At 38.4% G+C, this 15,459-nt stretch overlaps 1 protein-coding gene across 4 annotated transcripts in view; it reads left to right on the top strand.

The window, feature by feature from the left end:
• Window positions 1-4,118: 4,118 nt before the first annotated feature.
• IBTK (inhibitor of Bruton tyrosine kinase) overlaps window positions 4,119-15,459 on the top strand; it is a 97,121-nt gene continuing 85,780 nt past the window's right edge. For 2 of the 4 annotated variants that reach the window (XM_023544183.2, XM_010586533.3), the window contains exons 1-2: window positions 4,120-4,726; window positions 11,619-12,290. In XM_023544183.2, the coding sequence (XP_023399951.1) occupies window positions 11,970-12,290 (321 nt within the window). In that variant the 5' untranslated portion in view covers window positions 4,120-4,726; window positions 11,619-11,969. Of the gene's footprint in view, window positions 4,727-11,618; window positions 12,291-15,459 lie in introns of all 4 variants that reach the window. The other 2 variants (XM_010586535.3, XR_002784846.2) reach the window with 2 other exon arrangements.

Below are 15,459 nucleotides of genomic sequence, written 5' to 3'. Positions count from 1 at the left end.
GAGATACATGTGCTGTGTATGGGAAACTGTTGTGTTTGGTACATCTGGTTACTTCCTCTATGTCCTGTTCTCAGATCAGGATTTCTGAACTCTGTTATAACCTTATGGGACCACAGACTTATGGGCGGTTGGACATTGCCTGAATTAACGTTATGCGGCACATGACTGTAGTTGTATCTGACACGGCTACTCGTTAAGTTTTTAAGACCCCAGACACTACTTATCATACTGGAAGGTAGAACATAAACTTTAGGAACTCTGTTATGTTAATTGTTTGGATTGTCCCATGAGACCACGGCCCTAAGCCGCTTGTGGGTCAGCTCTGACTAATTCTCTTAGCTTTCATTCTCCGAAAATATCTTTAGCCTGCCTTATTGAGGGATCTCTTGTGAGTTGACAGTTTTTCTTTAGTTCTCCTCACTTTCATGGTTTATGATGTGAAGTCTGTGGTAATTAAAATCATTATTTCTTTTATGTAATATGCCATTTTTCTCTGAATGCTTTCAAATTTTGTCTTTACCTTTGGTTTTCATCAAATTGACTGCTATTTCTAGATAGTTATCTTCATCCTGCCTGAGGTTTGCTGAGCTTCTTGGATTCATAAATTTATGTCTCTCAGGATGTTGACTTTCCTCAAATATTTGGTGATTCTTGGTTTTAAGGTCATTTGTGTATTTGAGAATTTTGAAAGCTGTCTATAGAGGTTGTCTGTTGCACACTCCCTCTGGGGAGGAATAAGGCCTGTTGTCACCACTTGAATAACTGTCTTTCTTCAGGGGTACAGGGAAGAGGTGGGGCATACTGCTGAGCAGAAAGAGCTAGTAGCTAGTCTTCTGGGTAGAGGCATTTCTGGGTTATTCCATGTTTGACCAGTCATATGAATACAGCCTTATCTACTAAATCCGAGGTCCTGTGTTTCACCTAGGGTCCCTGTTGCTATTGTGGCATGGGAGGATGAAGAAGCTTCAATTGGCTCAGCTGCTCTTGTTGTGATACTCCAATTGCTTACTTTGTGATTTAGCTCTGGACTCCTTCCTGCCACATCTACAAGTGGAACACTCTTGATGCTGCTACCACCTTTTGCAGCAGTCTGTTCTGTTGGTGTTTGGGGCCACAACTTCTTTCTTCTGTCCAATCCTCATAGGTTCTGGACCATCAGTGGTTAAACTTATTTTCCAATGCACTTAAGAGTTCAATTATTTTAAATGTCCTTCCTACCAGTTTTAGGGATTTGTGGCATGGAGAGGAGCCTAGAGTGTGTACCCAGTCTGCCATTTTCTATAAACCTGTTTTTCCTAAGGAGCAGTGGTAATAACAGCCTGGTTTAATTATTTAGTTAGGTAGAGAAGGAACACAGGCAATTCAAAGTAAGATGGGCTAAGAAATGAGCACTACAAATTCTCAGTCATTAAAAGGGGGAGAGATAGTCTTGGAGGTTCAGATTGTTCTGATTATAATAGAGTGCTAAGATTGCTAAGTTCTTAGGTTTGTTTTTCACAAAGTGTTTGTTCATGTAGGCTTATAAAAACTTTCCAGAATTTGCCTTGAATTTCTTCGACTTGTTGGCAAACTTTGTTTCCAACCTTATAGTGCTATACTCAAACACTGCCACCTTGTGGGCCATCCTTCATGTCTCCCTATCCCACTCCTCAAACACTCCCACGCATATATCCATCTAGAAGGGTTCAGGTTATGTCAAATTTTACTGAGTGCTACGAGGTATATTGGAATCCTGGTGGTGCAGTGGTTGGAGCTTGTCTTCTAACCAAAAGGTTGGCAGTTCAAATCCATCAGCTGCTTTTGGAAACCCTATGGGGCAATTCTGCTCTGTGCTATAGGGCCACTATAAGTCAGAATTGACTTGACAGCAATGGGTTTGGTTTTGGTTTAAAAGCTATATTAAGAGCTTTACATACACAATCTCATTTAAACTGTGCAATAGTTTTACACGTGGATGCAGTATTGCTATAGTGGTTAAAAGCAAAGCTGAGGTGCGTGCCAGAGAGCTGTGGCCAGTGAAGTGTTTGTGTGGAAGACCATTTGGTGTAGAAGAGAACATGAACAAACAATATAGTTCCAGTCGTCACTAGGCCAGTTGCTTTGCTGACAATCCTGTAGTAATAATAACCATTCTTGCAGAATTTAATCAGGTGTGGGTTTCCATCCATTACAACCATACAAGTTCTAATATCTTCTCTGTTACTGCTATTCCTTACCCCTACGTAACCAGAAAAAAAGCATATGCATATGAGTTAGCATTTTTTGATTATGAAGAATGGTGTTATTAATTTATTTTAAAAACGGCATTTAGGGGGTTTATTACAAATGCTGTGTAGCTTAAAACCATTTCTGCAGTGTTCCATTCTGGCCTTGTTTCAAACTCCATTCCTGATGTCTGGGCTGTTCTTCTTACTTTCTCCCATCTAAATCACTGCACTCTTCTAAAGCCATTTCTAGTTTCATTTCTTCCATTAAGTTTACTTTACAAATTCTAGGCAATTATCTTTCCGAACTTGATTTTTTTAATCATTTAAGTATTGTAATGAAAAATAAATTACAAATTTCAAAATGGAAAAAAAATAAGAATCACACATAATCCCACCTACCACAAAGAGATAATCATCGTCATTGCTATATTTCTAATCTTTATTCTCTATGAAAACATAAACATACTTTAAAAAAATATCCAATTTTTAATGTTTTACTCCCCTAATTACATCCACAATGCATTTTCCATCTAATTGTTATTCATTTGTACTATTTCCTAATTACTCGAGTCTTCTGTAAATAACCACTATCTTTGAAAGCACCTAATTTTCCAGGTAAAAGGGGGACAATCCCACATCATTTTGCTTGGAACACACCTTCCTCCCTGCATCATCTAGTTAATTTGCACTCATTCTTCAAATTCTAGTTCAAGTGTCCCTTCTTTGGGAAGCTAGATTAAACCTAGTACAGTATTCTTCTTTGCAATACTTGTAAACTTTGCAATTCATAGTTATGTTTGGGATTATCCAGGACTGAATCTCTTTTTATTCACTATTGGATCTCTAGTGCTTACCATCACTAATTCCCTGGCACTTGGCAATTAATACATATTTTTAAAAGAATGAATGACTGTTTGGAATAATTTAGCTGCTGAAGAAATACTTCTTTATTTAGGAAAAGGAAGGCTCATTATTTATGAAGAGTGTTATTACATGCTAGGCATTCTGTTAGGTGCTGTTTATCTACATCATCAGTTTCACAATTCAAAAATGTATTATTGCTCTTAATTTTAAAAAGAGGAAATGAAGCTTCAGAAAAGCCAACGAACACAAGAGGCAGATATAAAATTTGAACACAAGCTAATGTATTTACATGATTAGCTTTACCTGCCATTACCGACTTCTTTGCTTATGAATATGAAAGTCATATATTACAGAGCTCATTTTGAAAATCACTCTGATGTTTTTCACATCATAAACTGGTTTTTGTTACATGTTAAAGCAGGAAGTAGGACACCTAGAATAAGGCAAAGAAACAGAAGACTGTTTTCGAAAGAGCAGCAGGAGACCGGGATCCCAGTAAATCTTTCCCTTTCTCCTTCACTAACCAGTTTGTGGCTTTGAGCTAGTAACTTACCCACCAACACGAAGGCTACCAAAAAAACAAGAGTAGCGCCGAACGCGCCCTAAGAAGACTTGTAGTCCAACTCCTTCGTTTTATACATCAGAAAGACTTAAGTGACTTGTCCGACTAACAACGTGGCAGAGCTGTAAAATCAACTCCTGACTCCTAGTGTTGTATGTCGAGTCACACACCACTCCTTAAACATTTGCTAAGTGTCTACTGTATTAGGCATTCAGTAGCAGTATGTTTCCCTTTTGGTAACCTAGTATTGATTAGTCTACTTTCTTTCCTAAATTTTTTCACTTGACCACTTTTAAAATGGCCGGTAGATGAAGAGTTAAAGAGGGGGAAGGAAGAGATAGTGCAAGCCTGGCGTCAGGCACTGAGTGGCGTGACCAGGTCGGCACTCGTCCCATGGTGGCGATCAAAGAAAGCAGTGACGCCTTCTGATTAAGGAAGTGACTCCCGGGGGTGTATAATATACTGATCCAGGGAGGGGCAAGGCTGCGGCTCGGAGAAAGGATGCCTTTGTTTTTCCAGTGACCCCACTGCTAGGGCGACGGGAGGGAACTTTCTAGTCGAAAATGCCTACGCTTTTGGTTTCTGCTGCATCAGTGATCGCGCGCCCAAGGCATCCGATCAGGTCTCCCTCTGTCTTCCCGACCCCAGGTTTATCCTCCTTTCCTGGTCTCCTGATGCGACCGGAGACACTGAAACGGACCCTGGCTGCTGGCGTCGAGACTCCAGCGGCAGCCCCAATGCCAGCAGGGTCAAGTGCCTTTGGAGTGCCAGCGAAAGGCCACAGCTTACATGCTGCCACGCGAGGCCTTCTGGGCAGGCACCAGCCAATCCTCAAGAGGCATACACGAACCCCAGCCAATCAACGCCCGTCTTATTCTTGAGTACCGCCCGCTTCGGGCCCCGCGTCCCTGCCCCGTTTCTAGGTTCTTGTAGCCGTGGCTGTAGTTGCAGCCGCCTCCGCAGCAGAGCCGGCTCTGGGGACTGGCCCCCTGGCGCTTTTCAGTCTTCCCTGTTGCTTTCACTGAGGATGAGTCCCTGCGCAGCTGTGTGCCCACCCCGCGGAGACCAGCGGCGCAGTTTCATCTAGCGACTGGTGAGGGACGGTTCGGCCCGGCCGGAACAGTGTGGAGCGTGCTTTAGCGACTGCGTCCCATTCACCACAGGGGCCATGGGAGAGTAGTAACCTTCCAGAGGATGCGGGTGACCGTGGATGGCAGTGGCGCGAGTGGGTCACGGCGTGGGCATCCTGCGGCGCAGAGGCTGCAGGGCTTCTCGCGAGTCGGCACGGGGCAGGCCGGGTGGTCTTGGCCGCTGCGGCCGCCTCCCTTAGCTAATGAATGGCCTGTTCTGTCGACGTGTTACGTTGCCGTCCTGCCAGACACGCCTCCAGGCATGTTGCCTCCAGGCATGTTGAAATGGCTAGTTTCTGGTAGTTGTCCGGTGTCACTTCTCCTCGAGCTTTGGATTTGAAGCCATTCCCGGAGGCGCCCATCCATCCTCTTACCCCCTTTGCGGGTGCGGGGTCACATGGTTTTAGTCCACTTTAGGGATACTGACTCTGTTGGGGGAAGCACGTCGTAAACTTTGAAATATGAATTAGTAGTGTGTGAAAAGGGACGGTGTTTTTTTGTTTTTTTTTTTGAGGGGGGCGTGGGGGACGGGGTGGGGGAGACAGAATAGAGGCCTTTTCTTTTATCAGGCAGAACTATCTGGCTCAAAAAGAGTGACTTGCTTTCCAAAATTGAAACGCACAGGAAACTTCAAGTGTGTTTGCGAGACGGGATTCTTTTTTCCTTATGCTTTGACATAAGGCATTTGAAACTCGATATTTATCATTAATACTGAGAGGATGTGAGTTTTATGAATGATAGTGTTTCTGTGCCTGTACTATGCAAATCTCTGTGCTTACATAGCCACTGCTTGATTTCACTCCCTTTTCTGTTTTGAATTCCTTGATTTTCACTTGTTTTTGAAACTGATCTAAGGCAGGTGAGGGCAGAAAGAGTTTTTTTTTTTTTTTTTTTGAAAGAATTATATTACAAATATTTGCAGAAACTTTAGTCAAATCAAAAGTTATTTCAGGAAATAAAAAAAAAAAAAGACTATCCCGTTATTAAAAACTTACTTTAACTTGCATTTAGGGCTTTCCGTATGCTAAATTCTGTTTAAAGAATTTATTATATTTTAAACCCTTATTGTGCTTCTGGACCATGAAGTTCAGTAAACCACAAATGAATATATACCTACTACGTAAAGGAGTTCAGTATTACTTCGTTAATTATTATAAATGACATGTAAATTCACATCGTTTCCTATAATAAATAGGGGAATAATTCTTTGCTACATCCAGAGATGGGCCTGCCGCTAAAATTTGGGCATTTTCTTTATTGTAAAACTGAGTATTGCACTGATAAAGCATTGAACTGAAGTTTCTAACTCTTCTAACAAGAATATTTGATAAAGCATTAAATAAAGTATATTGCTAAAGCTAAATTATTAAATTCCTGAAGCAGTAAGTGCTTATGTTTTAAAATTGTTAAGTAAACTATTTTTAGGGTTTGCAGAGGTTTTTTTAAAACATTTTTTTGATTATGAGTCACTGTAATTTGTAGCCTGTAACAGTAATTTTAATTTAACATAGGTACAAGTTTATAGGGAAGGTATTTTGGATTTAAAGAGCACTTAAAAAAAAAAAAAACATGTCAAATACATGTTATGGTTTGTGAGAAATATTAAGTATGGCATTTTCCCCTTCCTGCCCCCTTAAGGAGCTTAAAATCTTTATGGGTAGACTGTGTATACTTAAAAGACAAATTATTGTCATTGTAGGTAAAGATATTTAGCATGAAAAAATTAAGGGACTTGTTCAAGGTTTTAGATAGGAATCTGATTCTTATGACTGCAAATAAGGGTGCCTTTTTCTACTATGCTATGAGGTGAACTGGCCTGGAATCAAACCTGGATCTCTCCCATATGGAAGGTGAGATTTCTATCACTGAAATACCACTTCCCCCGTTAGTACTGAATTGGCCACTTTCACATCAATTTTCTCGTTGTAACATAAGACTAATTAGCTTTACGGGGCAGACTGAAATGAAGATTAAATGAATTAATTTAAGTAAGTACATGCTTGTCCATATGAAAGTTCAAAAGATGGTAGCTATTGTGTTTGTAAGCCATGGGAGAGTGGCAGCCTTGTAAAGATTCCAGTGAGAAGCATTCCAAGCAGAAGACTCCAGTATAGTTAGGTCATTTTCTGACCTGTGAATTAATATGACCCCCTCCTTTTTTTTTGCCCCCCCCTTAATTTTTTTTTTTTTTTTAATTTTTGTTGAGTGTTTACCATATGAATGAATTGTCTCATTTAATTTTCAGAGCATCTCAGGAGATAAACAGCTGTTATCCTCTTTTTACAAATAATACAAGTGAAGCTTAGAGAAATAAGTGATGTGCTCAAGGTTTCTTAACTGGTTAGTGTAGCTTCCTAGCTCAGGTGTTCTTAATTCAGAACTTTGAATGCTACATAGTATCCAGGCTTAACAGATCTTTTTCCTGAGGTCACAAGGCTATTCTTAGCACATGAGACATAGGTATTAGTTCATTTTGGTGTTGGACATGTCAGTGAATAACACAATCAGATTTGTGTTTTAGGAAGATAGCTGAGCTCTTAGTCAAGGATAAACAGAAGGATTTTGAGCTCTTGTTGAGGGCTCAACTTCGATCGGCTAAAATGCTTGTGGTCGTTCAGTCTTCAAACTTGAATAATTGCCTATAGCTAAATTTTTTTTTTTTTAGCTGTAGTTCTCCAAGTACCTGGTCCTGTGCCATCCCCATGATTGGTTGTGAATCCGATTGTTGTGATCCATATGGTTTTCATTAGCTGATTTTCAGAAGTAGATTGCCAGGCCTTTCTTCCTAGTTTGTTTTTGGTTAACAGATGAGCACTTAACCACTGCACCATTAGGGCTGCTTCTTAATCTGGAAACTCCACTGAAACTTGTCCAGCATTATAGCAATTCATAAGCCTCCACTGACAGATGAGTGGTGGCTGTGCAGGAGATGCACTGGCCAGGAACTGAACCTGGATCTCCTGCATGGAAGACAAGTATTTTATCACTAAACCACAGTGCTCTTTTACATGTATTATCTGTCTCATTTATGATTGTGGTAACCCTATGGGGCTGGTGGCATTATCTTCATTTTCAGATGAAGAAATGAGGGTTTGAAAAGATTATGTAAATTTTAGAGTTACATAGCTAATAATAGAGTTATTAGATTTGAATCCAGATTCATTGTGCTCTAAGAAACCCTAGCTCTTAATCACTTCCATATTTATGTTTATAGTATTCTGTGTGTGCATCTCTCTGTATGTGGTAATATGGTATGACTTTTATATTTAATGTTCTTTTTATACTTTGAATGTTTTTATAGTAACAAATGAGGGATTCTCTTCTGTTGTGTCTTAATTCTTTCATGTAGAGCTTTAATGACTTGTCAATAAGTAATCTCTTTTAGTTGTCATGCAAACACTGAAAATACAGAGATGGCATGATTTTAAAGCCTCAAAAAACCCAAACCAAACCCATTGCCCTTGAGTGGATTCTGACTCCTAGCAATACTACAGGACAGAGTAGAACTGCCCCACAGGGTTTCCTAGGCTTTAATCTTTAAGGGAGCAGACTGCCGCATCTTTCTCCTGTGGAGTGGCTGGTGAGTTCGAACCACCAAACTTTCAGTTAGCAGCTGAGCACTTAACCACGGTGCCACCAGGGTTCCTTAGAGCCTGAAAAGAATGAAATTAACCACGTGTGGCTATTTTCTCAAGTATCATGTTTTCTAGTTTTAACATTTTAAACTACTTGAAGTTTTGTTGACTTTTTCTCTGGTATCAACTACCAGACACTTTTTTTTGTTCAAATCAACACTTTAAAGATAGGATGATTTTTGTAAGGACTGTTTGAAAATATAAAAATGTGTAGACTAGACCTGGAACTAAAAAGGATTAGTAATCATCTAGTTTTATGTTGTCATTCCAGATGGGGAAACTACAATAGTTGAGAATAGAAAACTAGCTGGTTTCAGACTTCTGCTCTTAGTGTGGTTGGAAATGGGAGTGGAAAATGCAGATCTGGAGTGTTTCGTCTTTGTGTCTGATGCACGGAAGTGTCCTCCGTTACATACAGTAGACTCATGTGTGTCCCTCAAAAGAGCCTGTTTTTCTCTGTTTCTGGGAAGTAGAGTTACTCTTTATGCCATATACAAAGTATGTATTTTAAAAATAAAATGGAGAAAAAATATTTAGGAAATTTAGGTATATATGGTAATTTGTTGGAGCCTGGTAGCACAGAGCTTGGCTGTTAACCAAAAGGTCAGCAGTTCAAATCCACCAGCTGCACCTTGGAAACCCTGTGGGTCAGTTCTGCTCAGTCCTATAGGGTCACTAATGAGTCGAAGTCACCTTGATGGCAGTGAGTTTGGTTTGGGTTTTATACGGTAATTTGATACCTTGAAGAAGAAAATTTACATAGAATTTTTACTATAAAAGCTTTAAAAGCTGGATATAATGAGTAGATTGACTACTAATTTGAAATCCAGAGTACAAAAATACTGACAGATAAAGCAAAGACAATAAATACAAAGATGATGAAATGCTTAGTGTAAAGCAGTCCATTCTTGATATAAAATTTCTAACATATTTTCCAATAAGATTTGGAGAAATTGAAGAATAGTAGTTTTACCAGCTAGCTGACAAATGATACTTTGTTTCTCCAGATTGAATGGGGCAAAGCTGACACATAGGATATTGGAAAAAAGGAAGCTAGAGGCACATATATGATAAAAGCTGTATGAGCTTTCTACATTTTCCTGTCGCCTCTCTAATCAATACATTAGCATTTATTTATTTTTTAAGAAATTTGTTTTTGATATAACATTCAAAAAGGTTTCATATTAAAAAGAAGTCAATCTTACACCCCCTGTCTAACCATAGGTGCCCTTCTTCAGAGCAACCACTGTTAACCATTTTATTGTGTATTCTTCTAGACATCTTCCATGCAGATTCCAGCATAAACATGTACATACGTTTTAGTTTTCTCACAAATGGTGTTATACTGTGTATCTCATTTAAAGTTTTACAGATTATTTCATATCAGAACGTTTATAACTGCTTCATTCCTTTTGATAGCTGAAAAGTATCCATTTCGTGGACATACCATAATTTATTTAACTAGTTAGGTTATTTCGTGGATTTACTGTTTCAAATAACAACGTAATGAATGGATGTTCTTGTACATATGCCATTTCACACCAGTACAAGATCACGGTCCATAGAATTTTCACTGAGCTGATATCTGGAAAGTATAGTAGATCTCCAGCCCTTCTTCCTAGTTCATCTTCATCTGGAAGCTCCGCTGAAGCTTGTTCAGCATCATAACAACTTGCCAGCCTCCACTTACAGGTGGGTGGTGGCAGTGCATAAGATGCCTCGGCCAGGAACTGAACCCAGATCTCCTGCATGGATAACTATAGGATAAATTCCTACAAGTAAAATTGTTTGGGTCAGAATGCATGTGCATTTTACATTTTGATGTATGTTACTAAATTGCTTTCCATAGAGCTTGTACCAGTTTAGTATATTCTCACCAGCAACGGATGAGAGTTTGTATTTCCCTGTAACCCTGTCAACACATGTAATATCAACCTTTTGGATCTTTTTCGTTCTAATAGATTAAAACAATTGTATGTCGTTATAGTTTTAATGTGCATTTCTTTTGAGTGAGATAAACCTTTTTTTTTTAAATGTATTTAAATTTCTCTTTTCTGAATGAATGCGATCATATTTTTTGACTTTTTTCTATTGGTCTCATTGATTTGTAGAGACTGTATTAAGGTAGGTTTTCTTCCTTTTTTGTCATTAATTTTTTGATGTAGCTTTAAACTGTGTTGAATTTATTATCTTAAAGCTTTTAGATTTCATTTTGTATTTAGGAAGACCTTTCCTACTTGTGGAAACCCTGGTGGTGTAGCAGTTAAGAGCTACGGCTGCTAACCAAAAGGTCAGCAGTTCAAATCCACCAGCCGCTCCTTGGAAACCCTATGTGGCAGTTTTACTCTGTCCTATAAGGTCGCTATGAGTTAGAGTCCACTCACGGCAACAGGTTTTTTTTTTTCCCCATACTTGGCAGTTATTGAAAAAAACTCCTGTTTTCGTCTAGTGGTTTTACGGTTTCAATTTTTGTTTGTCTTTGAGCCATCTGGAATTTATGTTGGTGTAAAGTATAAAGTAAATATCCCCTAATTTTTTTTTCTAGGTAGCAACTGAGTTGTTTTAATATCCTTTGTATCATCTCTGATGGGGAATGACCTTCCACGCAGATAGGACAGTGTTAGCACCCTGCTTGGCACTTGTAAAAACTAAATAAATGATGACAGTGTTGGTTACTACTGTTGTGGTGGTGATGGTGATGATGTAGTTTTGGGGGCAAAGCTTTGGGATGGGATTCTTATAAAGATAGTAGATTTAAGTGTGTTTATAACTTGCTGGGACATAGCTAGTAGACTGTGAAAATACAGGAGAGAAGGAATGAAGGTTCTGGAAAGAGGTTGTCTCCAGAGTACAGACACAGATTAACCTTAAACATAAGATTGGAGGTAAGCATGTCTGATGTCGATACAGCTGCCATAGATAGGAAGGTGAAAAGTTGATCCTTTTTTTTTTTTTTTTAAGATAGGCGTTAAGGGCGGTTAACTATGGAGGTAGTTGTAAAGGACTTGAGAATGAGAGATGGTTTTTGAGGGAATCAATGTTTGGGAAAGCTGGAACATCAAGCATTTTGTGGAAGTGGGTATTTGTATGCATTTTGAAAAAAGAATACTAGAATAAAATTATGATGTTATATATAAAACTGGTTACTGGAGTTTTTTTCTTTATGAGATGGATACCTGCGTTACTTTATCTCTTCTCTCCCTTTCTCTTTCCTTTATAGGTCACCCTTGCAATTATGGATATTTAAAAGGATCAGACAGTGTGGAGGGGGAGTTCCCCTCCTCACTCCCCCTTGGTGCTTGACTCTAAGAATAATTTATAAACTGGAAAGTTAAAAAAAAATTTTTTTGGTATAAACTTTTAATAGAACTATTTTTAATTTAAGTGCCAAAATAAATTATACAAAGATACTGTTTTATACTGTTGCCGTGAGGATTTAAATTATAATCCTAAAAAGACCATTTATTCTCTATAATTCATCTTGAACAGCACCTTTGTGTCCTGGCATTTTCATTTTTTTTAAATAAGACTTGACTATTTTGAAGAAGTAAGCAGTATAAAAAATATTAGGATGAATTCTTCTATGCCTGACTGCACATCAAAGTGTCGATCCCTGCAGCACGCTTTGGACATCCTTTCTGTGATAACAAAGGGGAATGAAGGCCAGATTAAAGCTTTTCTGTCTAGTTACTGTTACAATGCTACAACTATCAAGGATGCCTTTGGCAGGAATGCCCTGCACCTGGTTTCCTCCTGTGGAAAGAAAGGAGTGTTAGATTGGCTTATTGAGAAAGGAGTGGATCCCTTGGTGAAAGACAAGGAGTCAGGATGGACAGCTTTGCACAGAAGCATTTTTTATGGACATATTGACTGTGTTTGGTCTCTGTTGAAGGTAAGTTCATTTGTTTAATTAAAACCATCTGGCCTTGGTTAAGAGCTTGGCTGCTAACTAAAAGGCCGGCAGTTCTAATCCACCAGCCACTCCTTGGAACACTATGGGGCAGTTCTGCTCTATTCTGTAGGGTCCCTATGAGCCGATGGCAACGGGTTTTGTTTTTTTTTTTTTGTCAGGAATGTTTTTCTTAATTTTTTTCTTACAGCCCCCTTACTTTCCAAAAAGGATTTGAGTTTCCTATTAATCACTTATTTGGTATCTTTTACTATTGCAATTCATCTTTGGAATTAAAATCCTATATATACTTTTTATTTGAACCTTTTACGGTACGTAATTTTAAACATATACAAAAGTTAACAATATATAATCACTGGGTTTGTTTTTTTTATATAATGCACTATTGGTCCATTTTATGTTATGTATATTCCCAGTGGAAACCCTGGTGGCACAGTGGTTAAGACCTATGGCTGCTAACCAAAAGGTCTGCAGTTCAAATCTACCAGGTGCTCCATGGAAACTCTATGGTACAGTTCTATTCTGTCCTGTAGGGTCGCTATGAGTTGGAATCGACTTGACTGCAATGAGTTTGGTTTGGGTTTTTGGTACTCCTACTTGCTTCCTTCATCCCATATTGTTTTAAAGCAAATCCCAGACGTTTTATCATTTAGTTAGTACTGGGTATGTTAATATTAAAAAAATATATGGCTTCTAAATAATTATATTATTAACTACTTTGAAAGGGTACTAGTTATTGAACATCAAAAGACGTTCTGTGATTTGATTAATGTGTTCATTTCATGTTTGGCTAGTTCTTAAAAAAAAAAAATTAGAATTAGCATAAATCTTATACTAAATAGCCACATAATGAAATATTTTCAGATAAACCACAATGTAATTTTACTGAGGAATTGTTGTTGTTGTTAGGTGCCGTTGAGTCGGTTCCAACTCCTAGCGACCCTATGCACAGCAGAACAAAACACTGCCCAGTCCTGCGCCATCCTTACAGTCGTTGTTATGCTTGAGCTCATTGTTGCAGCCACTGTGTCAGTCCACCTTGTTGAGGGTCTCCCTCTTTTCCGCTGACCCTGTTCTCTGCCAAGCATGATGTCCTTCTCCAGGGACTATTAGTTATGAGATTTAAATTTAACAACCTTATTTTGGGTAGGCATTTGGAATGGTTTGTGGAGGACCCAAAGAAGAACAAAACAGTTCCTGTCATCAATGAACTTGTTGTCATATTTTGATTTTTAAAATATTGCTTATGTAATAATCTTTATATAGTAACATTTACTAATCATAGTAATTTGCATTATATATTAATAGTAAAAAATCCTTTATTGGAGCTAAACTACATAGGTCTACTATTTACTGAGTCATCTTAGACAAGTTATTAAATCTTAAACCTCAGTTTTCATCTATAAAATGAAGATAATAATAGTAACCTCCCCCTCCCCCCACCCCAGGGAGGGTAAGTAAAGAAAAAGCTTATCCTAAGTGTATTAATAGTACTGTTAACTATGCTTATATCTAAAACCTTTTGGTATCTATTTAATTCCCTTTTAATAATCTCTTTTATAGGGAAAGTTAGGTTAATAAAAATTATAGCACTTATCAGCTCTGCTCTTACCGTTTCCTACCTTCAGTCTCCGTACAGTTGGATGATTGCCAGTCCTTCAGAACTTGAGAAGGTTCTTGGGTTTTCTGTTGTCATGGAGGTTGCCATTTAAGTGTCAGGATTTGGAGCTTCAATTTGAGATAGTTTCAGTCTGACCTGAACTTTGGACCTTCCCTCCCTTTGGTGTTTCATTTCCCTTTAGGGGTCCTCAGTTACCCTCACTGTCTTGTCTAAGAGAAGCCAGGAAATCATGCCACGGACCACCTTGCCCTTGGCTCGACTAGCATTTATTATCATCAGAGCCCTACTGATTGGTGATACTTACCCACAAAAACCTCTTTTGCCTGCTCAATATTCTCATGTTGTAAGCTGTCGGGGTATACTCAGCACATCATTCTTTCCTTTGGCCTTCCAACACTTCTTTAATTAGAAGGGCTACAGTGATAGGAGTCTGCATGTCAGTCTCACTTTTGCTGTTACCTGTAGCACTTCAGGTATTAAAGATTGGTAGGAAGAGACATACATGCACATTTTAAATGTATTTGCATTTGATAAAAACTTTATAAATTTTTTTAATTTAAGTACCAAAATAAGTTGTATGTATACATAAAAAAATACATTCACATTGTCACTTCCCAATTGCCAAAGATATAAAACCTTAGCAGAAACTTGGCATCTACAAAAAGCTGGGGTAGAGACAGCATATCTTACGTAGCTTTTCTCTGGCTCCTGGATTCCATAACAGGATTCATGGCTAGCAAAGACTGTTCATGCTTGTAGGGTCCTGTTTTATCCTGTTACTATACCATTGTTCTTTTATTTTGGGGGTTTACTTACATCACTATTCTGGAAGAACTTATTTTAATTTTCCCAGTTGTAAATGGAAGAATTTATAGAATCCTAAGGTTGTGTGGATTAAATGATAAACTAATCATAATGTTGTATGGATTAAGTGGTATACCAGTCATAAGGTTGTGTGTATTAAATGGTATACTAGTTGTAAAGTATTTAGAACAAATACTTTCTGAGTGCTTGTTATATGCCAGGCAATTATCTGTCATGTGTCTGTCAGACTGTCATACTATGCAGCAGTACACATGTAGTAATGGAAGTGCTCACTTGTCTGTGACTAGAAATCTGGAAGAAAGCTACCTGGCCAACCAAATGGAGGAGATCCATATTTATGCCTATTCCAAAGAAAGGTGATTTAACAGAATGCAGAAGTTATTGAACAATATCATTAATATCATACACAAGTAAAATTCTGCTGATGATCATTCAAAAGTAGTTGCAGCAGCACGTTGACAGGGGACTGCCAGAAATTCAAGCTTGATTCAGAAGAGGGCATGGAATGAGGGATCTCATTGCTGATGTCAGATAGATCATCGCTGAAAGCAGAGAATACCAGATGGATGTTTACCTGTATTTTATTGACTATGCAAAGGCATTCAACTATGTGGATCATAACAAATTGTGGATAACATTGGGAAAAATTGGGAATTCCATAACACTTAATCGTGCTCATGAGGAACCTGTACTTAGACCAAGAGG

This window comes from Loxodonta africana, chromosome 1, assembly GCF_030014295.1.
Source record: "Loxodonta africana isolate mLoxAfr1 chromosome 1, mLoxAfr1.hap2, whole genome shotgun sequence".
NCBI classification, from domain to species: Eukaryota; Metazoa; Chordata; class Mammalia; order Proboscidea; family Elephantidae; genus Loxodonta; species Loxodonta africana.
Note: the sequence above shows the minus strand (reverse complement) of the source record. Positions and strands in the feature narration are given on the sequence as shown.